The 13,121-nt window shown below is 40.3% G+C and overlaps 1 protein-coding gene across 3 annotated transcripts in view; it reads left to right on the top strand.

The window, feature by feature from the left end:
• Positions 1 to 8,826, top strand: part of CACNB2 (calcium voltage-gated channel auxiliary subunit beta 2) — a 154,678-nt gene extending 145,852 nt beyond the window's left edge. For all 3 annotated transcript variants that reach the window (XM_044424829.1, XM_044424828.1, XM_044424830.1), the window contains 4 exons: positions 4,446 to 4,597; positions 5,149 to 5,244; positions 5,990 to 6,175; positions 8,298 to 8,826. In XM_044424829.1, the coding sequence (XP_044280764.1) occupies positions 4,446 to 4,597; positions 5,149 to 5,244; positions 5,990 to 6,175; positions 8,298 to 8,780 (917 nt within the window). In that variant the 3' untranslated portion in view covers positions 8,781 to 8,826. The remainder of the gene's footprint in view (positions 1 to 4,445; positions 4,598 to 5,148; positions 5,245 to 5,989; positions 6,176 to 8,297) is intronic.
• Positions 8,827 to 13,121: the final 4,295 nt, after the last annotated feature.

Below are 13,121 nucleotides of genomic sequence, written 5' to 3'. Positions count from 1 at the left end.
ATCCAGTTTGCACCATTCTTGGAAAAGATCTGGTGATCTACACAAACCTATATGATGATAACAAACTCTGTACCCATCTTATTTCTATGGTGCTGTAAGACTCATTGCTAAAACACCTAAAGGTTGTCTCATAGTTCAGAAAAAAATCATATTCAAGGAGAAAACAGTTATGAGGCAATGAGCTGCTTCACACATAATTCTTACCCATACCTTTATTTAATTTGTGGTTTGTTGCCCTACCCAGGGTTGGTCTGGCAGATGACTGCAAAAACCCTGCATTGTTTTCTCCCTCTTTTTACCCACTGCCTCCATGTACCTCAGATTGTTTTGTAGCATTTCAATACTGGTATTAGTTTACGTTTTATCATTTTTTCCTGACACCTTGGTAGACATAGTGAAAGACCATGGATCTGCATTCACATGCAGTGACAATCTATGGTTTAAACAATCCAGAGTTCATAATTCAACAACAAATTTGACTTGTGTTTTTGGATTCTTTCTGGTGACAATCCAGAATTCAGTACCCATGGGTTAATAAAGCATGGATTACTATTATATGTGAACTGGATCTATGAATTAGCAAAACTTTTCATTCTGTTTTTAGGAATTTATGATTATATATGTAGAATTAATTCATTCTCTTAGAAGACATTAGTGACACTCCAGGCAAACTAGATCGGAGCTGATCCAAAAGAACCTCTTAGAAATATTTAGCGTAGTCACGGGGGGTCAGGGTAGGAAGGCTTTGCACTGTGACACATTTCATTGCCTTGTGGAGGACTGTATTTCCAGGTTCCATATTTATTCTTTTACCCAGAAGACTTCCAAGATGAGGATAAAAATAATTGCACTCTGATATGACTTTAGAATGTATCATTATCATGAAGCCAAATCAATCAAGGCAATGTTTTTTCTCTCAACCTGGAGTCTTCAGTGTAACAAAAGAAAAAGGCATCCACCTGCAACCTGTAGTGTGATTGCTATACATTGGCACACATGCACACACACACACAGAGGATACTTTATGTTCATTCACATTCTCCTAAAATTTGCAACTAGGGAACAGATAGCTGAGGGGATGGCGGGGGGAGTTGTTTCAGCTCAGTATCAAAGTGGAAAATATTCAAGATTGCTTGAAGCGAGTCGGATTTTCTCTATGAGAGTCATTTCTTAATAGGAAATGTAACCGTCTAAAGTGATATGGAAAAGTGTTCTTTTATTAAACTAATTTGTCTCAAGACAGGTTTTCTCCTTTCTTGATAAGGTTGTGGCTTTTTTTCTTTTGAATGTCACCAAACAGCTTCTTATTTTGGGAAGAATTTCATATAAGCACATGTCAGGTATTCTCAGTGTCAGGAACACTCTTTGACATCTCTTTCAGAGTAGTTGGACTGTGGCTATGTAAGAAATATTTGGAAATATGCTTGGAAAAAATGCCCTGTCATTCCTCAAATGTATCATGTATTGGCTTTCTTATTTTTTGGGAGAGGACTACTAATTCTGGCTGTAAAGCTAAGGTGATTGGATTCCTGTCAGTTACAGGGTCTGTTTTATTCCTTGTAACATACAACCTTTACTGACAAGTTAGCAGCTTTCTAGGGATACATAAATAATTGACCTTTACAAGAATGGGCATGTTGAATTCCACAAGTTCCATGTGAAATATTTGGATGAACGTATTAAAGAAATGTGCAGAGTACATCAGGCCTAATATCTTCAAAGATATATCTCATATTAGCTTTAAAAAAATACAACGTAGCATGATCGTATTGTTGCAAAACACAAGATCACTCCAAGGACAGTTTAGCCAGGTGCTCAGGCCTCTGCAGATTCCCTTCTACCCTGCCGATTCCCTTGCACTGATGGTACGTCCTGCCAATTCCATTGTGCAAGTATGCCCCACCATTTATTCAAGGGAAAGCCACAGAACTCAATTGTGGAAGGAGACACATTAGTGGGAGTGCCTTCATCTGAGCTGTGCTGACTCACCTCCCTCCAGAAACGAGTGTTGCCACTTGCTTTGGGTTGCCTCCAGAAGTGCTAAATCATGGCTGAACAAGGAGTAGGGGTGCTTGCACACTGGAATGGGGGGAGTGTAAGGGAGTCAACAGGGGGCATAAGCACTTTGCTGGTTGTTGCCTGAACCCAGCAAAGGAGATTCCAATGCCCTGAGATTCCAGATCTCTACCTATAGGCAGAGTACAAATTGAGACTGTAGAGTTCAAGGGTGTGATGTGTGGATAGCTATGTTCATCCAAAACCATGAGCTAGGGTGCTTCCAGGTAGAGGCATCCTGCTCTACCAATTAGAAGGCATTGTGCAGTTTTTATCCTTAACCAAATCTATGTGATTAAAAAAATAGATGGGAGAACATGAGATTACATGTGTATGGTGATGTCGTCTGGAACCCTCTGCAAAATTCCATGGATGAGGCAGGATGATGACAGCATGAAAGCCTTGTCTGGATGCATGCTTGGGCACAGCACGAGCAAGCAGGGGCCAAAGTATTGCACCATTTACTGAAGGAACCTGTAACCAATACTTAAAAATCTGTTTCCAGCCAATATGGATAGGTAGTTACTATGTGATAGTTTGAGATTTCTTAAATTTGTTTTTCTGGTATTGTGTCTGTGCTGTTCATAGTGTGTATCAATATCTCTCCTATACAATCTGTTTTTCACTTTATAATTTTTGAATTTTTTTTGCCCAACAAAAGTCCATAAATATGTTTATATTCCTCTTTACTAATATAGAAAGCCAAGTTAAACATTTAAAGTAGTGATCTGTCCATCCTTACATTTGAGTAAGGCATACTCATTGCAGTGGGACTTGTGCAGCCATCCATAGGATTGAGCTGTTCTTCCCATTTATTTCAGTTGGAATTTCGCCCTTAATTATCCCAGTGAAAATCATAGAGTTTGATCCAGCTTTCGTCAAGCTTAAGAATAGACACATTGCAATCTATTGGATTTCATTTAGTCAGGGCTAACTGACATTTATTTTATTTATTTTTATTTATTTTTCAATTTATATCCTGCCTTTTCCTACAAAGGGCTCAAGGCAGCTTACATCATTCTCCTCCTCCATCTTATCCCCACAACAACAACCCTGTGAGGTAGGTTGGGCTGAGAGTCTGTGACTGGCCCAAAGTCACCCAGTTGGCTCCATGGCTGAGTGGGGACTAGAACCCAGATCGTCCGAGTCCCAGTTCCATGCTCTTAACAATTACACCACACTGACATCCCATTGATCTCAATGAGTCTATTCTATGTAAGTCTAAATATGGGTCCAACTCGTAACAGTTAAAAGGGCTCATCTTTGGCTAGATCACTCTGTAATTTAAAATAAGGGCATTCTACATATATGGCCCATCCTTTGACTGGTGCTTCCACAGACAGAGCCCTTTTCAACCACCCATTATTTAACCAGTCCCATAAGTAGCAGCTACTACAGCTTTGAACAGGTTTCTGGCTAACTATTGAGTTCCATTACATAATTACACATGTCTATAGATAGCTAAACAGATATGAATGGGACTGGCTGTGGTAGCCCACTTGAAGAGCAACCATTGTAATTTGCCCCCTTAAGACCCAGCAGTACAGAAATGGGGCTCCTTTTCGATTGAATGACCCAGTCAATCTAGTTCATTTCTTTTTAACCCAATTCACAACAGATCCTTGGGCTCATTTCTAGCTTTTCTTCTTGAAACTCTGCACCTCTTTCTGTTTGAGAGCAGGACATACCGGGGAAACATTGTTTGCTTGATTCCTCTTTCCATTTGCATGTTCAAATCAGTCAGGACAGTAGCAAAACAGTTACAGCAGTCCAGAAGGAACCCTAAGAATTATCATGTGAAAGGTGACTGTTGATGAGAACTGGATTTGGCCACTGCTGTGGCTATTATCTGTTAAAAGATTATTTTTAGTGGCCCTAGCAGTTAGGAAGATGTGGCGGGGGGTGGGGGTCTCTTTCTGTCTCTATTTTGACAGTTGCTAATCTACCACAGAAGCAATAGCAATGGGAAATAGAGAGTGTGACATGTTTTCCACAGTGTGCAGTTCCATCAGATCACATGCTATACGTGGCTTCCAAATTATGCTGCATCAGCCTACTCATCTGCCTCTCCATCAAGAGGGTACAATTCTGAAACTGTTCTCTCCTGCACTCAGATCTCATGACTGGTGTAAAAATGGATCATAACCCTAACCTGTTAGCAATATAAGCTTCTCTGTTAGTGACAAGGATGAATGTACTGCATTTAGAAAACATAACTCACTGGAACCATATGCATACTTTAAAATTTTTATTTTTAAAACACCCATGTGTGAAAAGCCCAAATGTTCTTCTGTAACGGACATAATTCCATGTTGCTATATCATTTCTTCATTACAAAAGGAATTGTCCTTCAACATAGTCATAACTGGAGTTTCTTTACTTTTCTACAGCTGAAGTTCAGAGTGAAATTGAACGAATATTTGAATTAGCAAGGACATTACAGCTGGTAGTACTTGATGCTGACACCATTAATCATCCAGCTCAACTTAGTAAAACCTCTCTGGCTCCCATTATAGTGTATGTAAAGATTTCTTCTCCAAAGGTAAATATTTTTAGTTGCTAGTTTGGCCATTCTTTTGCTTTCAGCTCTGTTCTGTGGTATGAAGTCATGCTAATTTTAACTCCCTTGCCTGTAAATATTGATGGGTTGCCACTTTGAACTACACTGTGTGGGAAAAGATCATCAATGAATGGATGGTTTCCAGTGAATTGGACACACAGTTTCCATACATGGGTTGCTACTGCATTTCTGATTGAGCCTGAAAGAGGCAAGGAAATGGGAGAAATACTTGGAAAAAAAGGACAATTGGAATCTTCTGTACGAGGAGACAATTGCAAGCAGAAAACCTTCTCATGAGTTCAAGAGGGAGGAAAAAAATCCTTCTGAAAGCACAGAAGAAATACATTACAAATAATTAGCATAGAGGACCTTTGGCAGTGCTGCAGGGTCTGGTCCACAGTAGTTAATCTGTGTGCCCCACTTTAAATCGGCTCTTTATGTACCTGAACATGCTGCATTTTCCCCACATGCTTCAGAGATTATTATGTCTTTCTTCATTCTTTGTATTTTAACTGCAATCTCCTTTTCCTCAGGTTTTACAGAGGTTGATAAAATCCCGAGGCAAATCTCAGGCCAAGCACCTTAATGTTCAAATGGTAGCAGCTGATAAACTGGCTCAGTGCCCTCCAGTGAGTTATTCTTAATATATACCATATAAATGTATATTTGTAACTCACTTCATTTTTCCTGGATATACATTTGTATAGCAGTTTCTAACCACAGGGCAGAAGAGGCTGGTAAACAGGAGGAGGGACTTAGAGAATTTCTGTAAATCTTCTAATCTCTGCATATGCACAGCCCCTATTCTAAGAGCAGTAATCACAACAATCAAGGCAACTCAGCTGCAGGAAGGGAATCAATCCAAGCCTGCCTCTGCTTCACTCCTGACTGGTGCAGTTACTGCTTAAGAAGGAGAATCTGTGCATGTTGCCTGGCCAGCTGGACTGAGAGAAGGAATTTTGCGTGCACCTCCTTGCACTGATCCCACTGAATGGCTCTTTAATCTCTTCCTTTGAAAATGCCTCAGCACTGGGAGTCCCACAATTCTCTTTTGCAGGCTCCTTCCTTAGGTTTTTGTTTTTTTTGTAAACTTGGTTGGTTTTGGCAGGGTGGGAGAGCAGTCCAAAAACTTTTGATGCTTTTAAATGTTGAATGCAATGAGCACGATGTATTACGAGCTCTGTTGGTTGGTAATCAAATTTAAGGATCAGTTGCATGCCTGTTTAGACAAGAAGGCTACTACTCTCATCTTGGATGGCGGGGGCATGCTGAGAGTTTTAGGCCTGTTGTTCTGTCAACGCACACCTGGTGCCCTTAGGTTGCAAGTTTTTATTTGGTGCTTGGGTCATTCTGACTAAAATATCCCATTTACAGGAAATGTTTGATGTGATTCTGGATGAGAACCAGCTTGAAGATGCTTGTGAGCACCTGGCTGACTATTTGGAAGCTTACTGGAAGGCCACACATCCTGCCAGCAGCAATCCCCCCACTCAGCTTCTCACTCGCACGCTGGCCACTGCCACCCTTCCTATCAACCCTGGCCCAAATGTTAATCTACAGGTAAAGGTACTTTTTACTTGAAAAGATTTCCTGAGAGAACTGCTGCTGAACACAGAGAACTGCACTGTGGTGGTGCCTTGTGTTACAGAGGGGTTCTGTTCAATGTGATTCTGATTTAAGTCTCATTCCGTTCAGTGGGTTTATTGTTTGAAAGCACTGCAGATATATAGTTTTCAGATCCAATGCAAACAGAATGTCACCAGAAACAATTAATTAATTTAATTGGTTTCTAGTATAGTTTCATTACATTTATGCCCCACATCTGATTCTCTTGCAAAGAAACCAAAGTGACTTACAAGGTCCCCTCCTCTCCATTTGATCATCACAACAACCCTGTGGGGTGTGATAGACTGAGAATCAGTGACTGTCCCAGAAGTCACCCAGTCGGCTGCATGACTGAATGGAGACTAGAACCCAGATCTCTCAGGTTCCCAAGTCCAACTCTCTAACCAGTGCCCTGGCTCTCAGTGCTGAAGTCTAAACTGAAGGCCATAAAAAAAAATCTGAAAAGAATGGCTCTCACAATGTGGCGCTGCTTTGCATAGAAATAGCAGCAACAAAAGTTATAAGGTGCATAGCTGTGCATGTTTAAGGCTAAAGCCAAGCCCTTTAGTGCTCACAAACTTGCTTCTGCATCTACTAAGCTAGATATAATGCATCTTTGAAGACTAAATGCTATCTCTGAGGTTAAGAATAATTACTTTCCATAAAAGAGGTGAATGCAGCACCTGTTAAAACACTTCTTGCCTTAAATTAACACTCTGTGTGTGCACCTCTTTGTACTGATCCTATTGAATAACTCTTTAATCTCTTTCTCAGATAATGCCTCAGTATTGGAAGTCCCACACCTTTCTTTTGTGGGCCCCTTCCTTATACTCCCCCCCCCCTTTTAAGTAAACATGGTTGGTTTTGGGGGAGTGCGAGAGCAGTCCAAAATCTTGATGCTTTTAAATGTTGAATGCAATGAACATGGTGCATTTCAAGCTCTGTTGGTTGATAATCAGATTAAGGATCAAACTTGCACCTGTCTAGACAAGAACTGGGGCATGCTGAGAGTTGTATCCAGGATCTGCCTCCCCTGACTCAAAGGGTTTTGCTTGTGGAACATCTCTCTGCCCAATCTTTGGGAATCCCCCCATTATCCTGCTCCTCTGTGTAGCATTTTGAGGGCACTGGAGCCGCTGTTGCAAGCAGGAACAGGGATCCACTTCCAGCTTCCAAAAACTAGTATTTGTAAACAATAACCAAAGCTTTTAATGAATTTCTTGGTGGGGACTGTAAACGACTGGTATAACTACACCATAAGCTAATCGTAATTATTCATTTTTCAGTGATTTCAAAACATTGTGCCGATGAAGATTAGGTTTGATTATGCTTGGTAATTTTCACTTCTGTTTTCAGTCGCCAGTAATGTGCTACAAAATTAAATGATAATTTCACTGTGTCTGTTTTTGGCCAAGTTCATTCTTTCCAAAGAGATAATTTGTGCACTCAAAATGACCTCTTACTAATAAGTAGAATGCCACTTAATTGACTCAAAAACAGTACATCGGTGATATTATCGTTGTTATAATACAAGTGCTATCATGTTTGAATCTCTGATAAATCTTTAAGGCAAAACAAATCTGTTTTTAAAACAGAAAATCCTTTAGTTTGTCTTCATTCTATTGTTTGCTCTTGAACTTTTCCCACTGATGTACACTTTCAAAAGTGTCTCAGGCATATTTAGTGTCTGACTCACCCCATCGCCAGATCTGCTCTTTACTTCCAGCTTGGTGTGTCTGTGCTATTATTTGGACCTAATCAGCATGTTATAAAAGTGATTATGATCACCTGAGCTCAGGGCCTGTCAGAAAATAAGAGGCTGACTTTGCTTTCTTTTAGGAATGGCAATTCACTTGTATTATAAAGCAGTATCTCTAGTAAAAGCTGAACTCTGAAATTCCTAGATTAGACCAAGATTGCTAGCTATAGGTAGTTGCCATCAAACCACTTACAATGGAATGGGCTTGTGGAAGTCAGCGAGCCTGCTCAGGAGTAATAGGTTTGAGGACCATGAGATGCCACTGTTTTCTGTTTAAAGTTTTCGGGTGTGACATTTCAATTTTGTTGTACTGATCAGGGCTCTCAAGGAGATCAGAGGAATGAACCATCAGCCCCTGAACGAACTGGTTCCCAAGGGGAAGAAGCAGCTAGGGCTGAACCCACCAGGAAGTCCCAACATCGCTCTTCATCAAGTCATCACCATAACCATCGTAGTGGAACTAGCCGTGGCCTGTCTAGACAAGAAACGTTTGACTCAGAAACGCAAGACAGCAGAGATTCAGCATACATAGAGTCCAGGGAGGACTACTCACATGAACACTATGATTCTTATAGAGATCACAGTCATAGGGATGAGTCCCACGGGAGCAGTGATCACAGGCATCGAGAATCGAGGCATCGCTCAAAGGAGAGGGACCGAGAGCATGACCACAATGAAGGCAACAAGCAGCGGAGCCGCCATAAATCAAGGGACCAGTATTGTGACAGGGATGGTGAATTGATACCTAAAAAACGCAACGATACAGCAGAATGGAAGAGGGATGTGTATATCCACCAGTAACATTTGCCATTGGCAGTTTTGTGTTCTTTTGAAGTTGTGTATGACAAAGCCCCTTAAAAAAAAAACAAATTTGGGTTTTCATTGCAGAGTGCGTGGTATCCTGTATGCTGATTTTGTATTGCTGTTGCTTTCATGGCAATAGCCTGAAATACAATACTCATTTTTATTAGTGCTATAACACATGGGCATAGTACAACTGCAAAGTTCCTCATGTTGTACCGTGCTTTTCCCCCCAAAGCTGTTTTTGGTAGTTGCCACTTGAACAATATCTGTTGCCATCAAGGTGTTGTTAGTGTTTTCAGACAAAACAGTTGATGTTTAATAACTTCCCATGTTTTTCAGCAAGCCAAAATCAGCACATCCAAAACTGAAGCTCTCATCTGTTCTGATTTTTCAAACTGTAGGCACCTGATTTGCATATTGATTTAAGAGCCTCTTATATTGCTTGTACCTCTAGTGGACTACATTTGGGGACAGAATTAAGTCTTGCCTTACACACTGGGGATCATGAAGTCAAAATCTCTTTTCTATGTACTGGTACTGTGTACTGTATAGACAGTTTATAAATGTTATTTCTGCGAACACCTTCTTACATAAGATTGACCACACTGTTTTAGAATCCTAATGCCAAGTCAGCAGATTTGCTTTTGAATTACTGACAACTGAAGCTAGCCTCATTCAGGAAATTTGTTAACAGTATTCACTCTAGACACACTTTCTTGTACTTAGTGTAAATAGGAATGAATACTTTAGGTAAAAGGTTGGATTGTCCTTGCAAACCTACCATTTTTGCATTTTAAATCTATGGCAAAAATAATGTGACACTCAAACTGGTCAAGCACAGTACACACTAATTGTGGTGGGCACACAGATAACTTTCTTTTCAACTTAATAGGCCACATTTGACATGGTGTACTAGAGTGTATGTTTGTGTGTAAAAGCATATATATATATATACACACAGACACACACACACACACGAGGAAATATGTGACAGGAGTGGTTGCAAAGGGTAACCAACAGAATCTAAAACTGAATCCGTGTTATGAATCTGCCTTTTTTTGCATATTTAGCTGCTCAGGCATGAGATCTGTTCACATTGGTAATGCAGCATCAGAGGAAGACACCCATGGAAGACTGTGCAGCTACTTCTTGGAGAAGGAACTGCCACACTTTCAGTACACCAACTTACAGAAGCAGAACACAATGTTTCCACATCAAGGTCATAATGCTCATGTTAGTAGGCAACCCACCAGAGCAGCTAAGTGCGCAAGTTACGGCCTAATCGTAACCAGTTGGCCTTGAGATTACAGATTATCCCAGAACTGAGTATGTTTCTTTCTTCTGTCTATAATGCTAAAATTCCAAATTGCAGGAAAGCAACACGAGCAAGTTTACGGCTACAGGTAATTAGGAAAGCATCAATCTGCTGGCTCTTTGTTGAGGCTCCAGGGAAGTTAAAAACACAGGCAAAATGTGACTGTGAGTGTTTCACTGGAAATGTAAAATCTTTTTGTGTTTTAGAGTATTTGTTTTAGTAAGAAAAGTTTACACCGCTTGTGGAGAGTTATTTTGTTGGAAAATAAATTTTTGTAGCTTCTCCACTTTTTCGATATTTAACTCTCTGTCATGGTAAGCTTGGGTTTAGTTGTCAGTAGGTTGCTAACAGGTTATTGTAATTATCAAACTGTCAGATTCAAACAAGATTCTGTAAGGAATTCCAGTCTGCACTATACAACCAGTACTTGTACTAAATACAAGATAATACAGCATATATTTCACCTGTCTCTGCATGGCCCATGCTAGATCAATTTATTCCCAACATTCCTTCCAGAAAACAAGTGATTCTACATCATCAAATAGTGAGTACTTGAGAAAAGAATGGAGGAACAGAATTGCATTAATCTCAGTACACTTAAAATGTATGCGTCAAATGAGAATTTCAGGAAAACATTGGGTTTTGTTATCTAAACTGATGATTCCTTCCAAGATAAGTATGCTAGATGTCGACATTTTAATTTCTGTCAGTTTTGGAAATCTGTAGATCGGCCTAAAATGTAGCATATCCTAACATCATGCAGGTAGATGTTGCATTGCTAAATATGTACACAATATGTTAGCATGTAAAAAGTCTCAGTGCTGCAGAAGAAATTAATATTTGACATCATTCTCTCTACTAGCAAACTTGGTTGTCGTGTGCCTATCAGTGTGGAACCAAAACAAGATCATCCAAAAAATAAGGTAGGGTTTTCCACATTCTTGGATGACTGCCTTTAGTAAACAGCATGTAAGTTTGTAAATAAAAGTACACCTAAGTACTTCAAACAGTGCATATCTAAGCTATGGAATTTGTTGCAAGATACAGTGAAGGAAAATAGCTTGGATGGTTTTAGAAAGGTTTTAGTTATGATGGCTAATTCAGTATCAGAAGCTATTTACTGGAAAACATGTACTGGTATGTTCATGCCTTGCTTTCTGGAATTTTCCAGAAGCATCTGGTCCTCCACCATGGAACTAGAATGCTGGACTAGAAAGATCTTGGTCTACTCCAGAATTAGTCTGCTCGAGCCCCAACTGTTTATATTATCTGGGGATGGGGAACAGGAAGGAATAGGGGTGTATGTATTTAAAGTCCCCCATCCTGGCACTATGCAGGTTTTCATGAAAAATGAAAGACAAGCTTTCCCTCTCACCCCCACCCCCACCCCCTGCTATATAGCTGTAAAGTGCTCATTTGAGCCTTTCACTGGGGCAGGGTTATAGCCAGCTGCTTTATATAAAGTCAATTATATTCTCTGATTGTCTAACCCAGTATTGTCTGCCATATTGAGTAGTAGGTTGCCAGAGATGGGAGAGGTTTTTCACATCAGCTGCTACTTTTTAGCTCAGCAGGGGAAAATCTGGGGTGCAGGAAGGGGGGGGGGGGGGGAAGGTGCCTGCTGCCTGTGCATGAATAGGCACACAAACCGTCCCTTATTCCAACAGTAAATTCCTAAGGTCTTCAGAAGGAAGGGGCATGGTAGGCAGCTACTAGGCATGTGAAAGATCAGCTGAAACACTTAGAAAAGCTGCATCTCTTTGCTTGGGCATCTCTACCTTGAAGGACTCTTTTCAGCTCTAACTGGAGCAGAGACCCTAGCAACTTCAAATTTGCTGAGAGTTTGGATTCGAAGCCTAATATTTCCAGTAGGCCTGCTGCAGGAAGAGAGGATAAAGTCGTCATCCTTGGATAAGCATCGTCCTACATACCTTCCCCAAACTTCAGCAGTGAGTGCTATAGCACAGTTACAGTGACATGCTAGACTGCTGAGAGTTCAGGGCTAGGGGCAGGAAGGTACTGATCTAGCTACAGGGCTCAGGAGATACTTGGTGTGCTAGGGTAAGGGGCAGTATTCTTAGATTTTCCACGGGCTCCCTTTCCACTGTTTTTTCCCCTCCTGATAAATTCCAGTATACTATACTTCTCCCCAACTGCAGAGTCTCCTGTGAGCATTCTCAGTCTGGCTCATAATTCCCATTCTTTGTCTCTGTAGGGTTTGTCCTACTTCAAGTTTATCTTTGCAACTCTTTGGCAGAATTTCAAATTCTTCAGCAGCTACAAATGGAAACTTTACAGTAAGCACCCATATAAAGATCTATGTGGTATAGTTTAATTCCTAGAAAATCAGTGGGTCTTCTCCAAGCTGAATTAGTTGCAGTTATCTGAATAAATAATTACTATTGATTTTAATGGGAAATGAATGCCATCAGAGTTAGATTTGGGATCTGCCCTCAAGGGAGGGCTATGTTCACAGAAGATGCCCCTGCCCAGAAGGTAAGATCCATACTACCCTATGGTCCCAGATGATTGCCAATTTAATTTATTACTGACCTTATTTGTCAAATATTCCTTCCCTCTCCATTATGCTTCAAAAAAAGTACCCTTCAGGAAGTATGCTGGTCTTGTACTTTATGCAAGGTGATGGTGCCATTTTTAGTATGAGGCTGCTCACCATGAATCTGACACTCAGAATTTAGCAGAGTTTTAAATAATTCAATACACACATAAAATGTTGCTATGAAGACATTGCTTAGAGCAGAATAAAATGCCTATTGCTCTAGTAATTAGGATTTGTGCTGGATGTTACAAAGCAAAACAGACACCGAGAAAAGATGGATGTATATATAATTGTGTTGAATAACATATGGATAGGAGTGTTTTGTCTGGTAAATGATGATGGAGGGAGCTTTTTCTTAAGGAATCAGAATATGATGAGTGGCAATGGCTGGGGGAGGGGACAGTATAAATGTATACTGATTCTACAATTCTCTATGTTTTGGAAACTAAGGTGAAACAAAAAT

The sequence above is a fragment of the Varanus komodoensis genome, unplaced genomic scaffold, assembly GCF_004798865.1.
Source record: "Varanus komodoensis strain SLA01 unplaced genomic scaffold, ASM479886v1 scaffold15, whole genome shotgun sequence".
NCBI classification, from domain to species: domain Eukaryota; kingdom Metazoa; phylum Chordata; class Lepidosauria; order Squamata; family Varanidae; genus Varanus; species Varanus komodoensis.
Note: the sequence above shows the minus strand (reverse complement) of the source record. Positions and strands in the feature narration are given on the sequence as shown.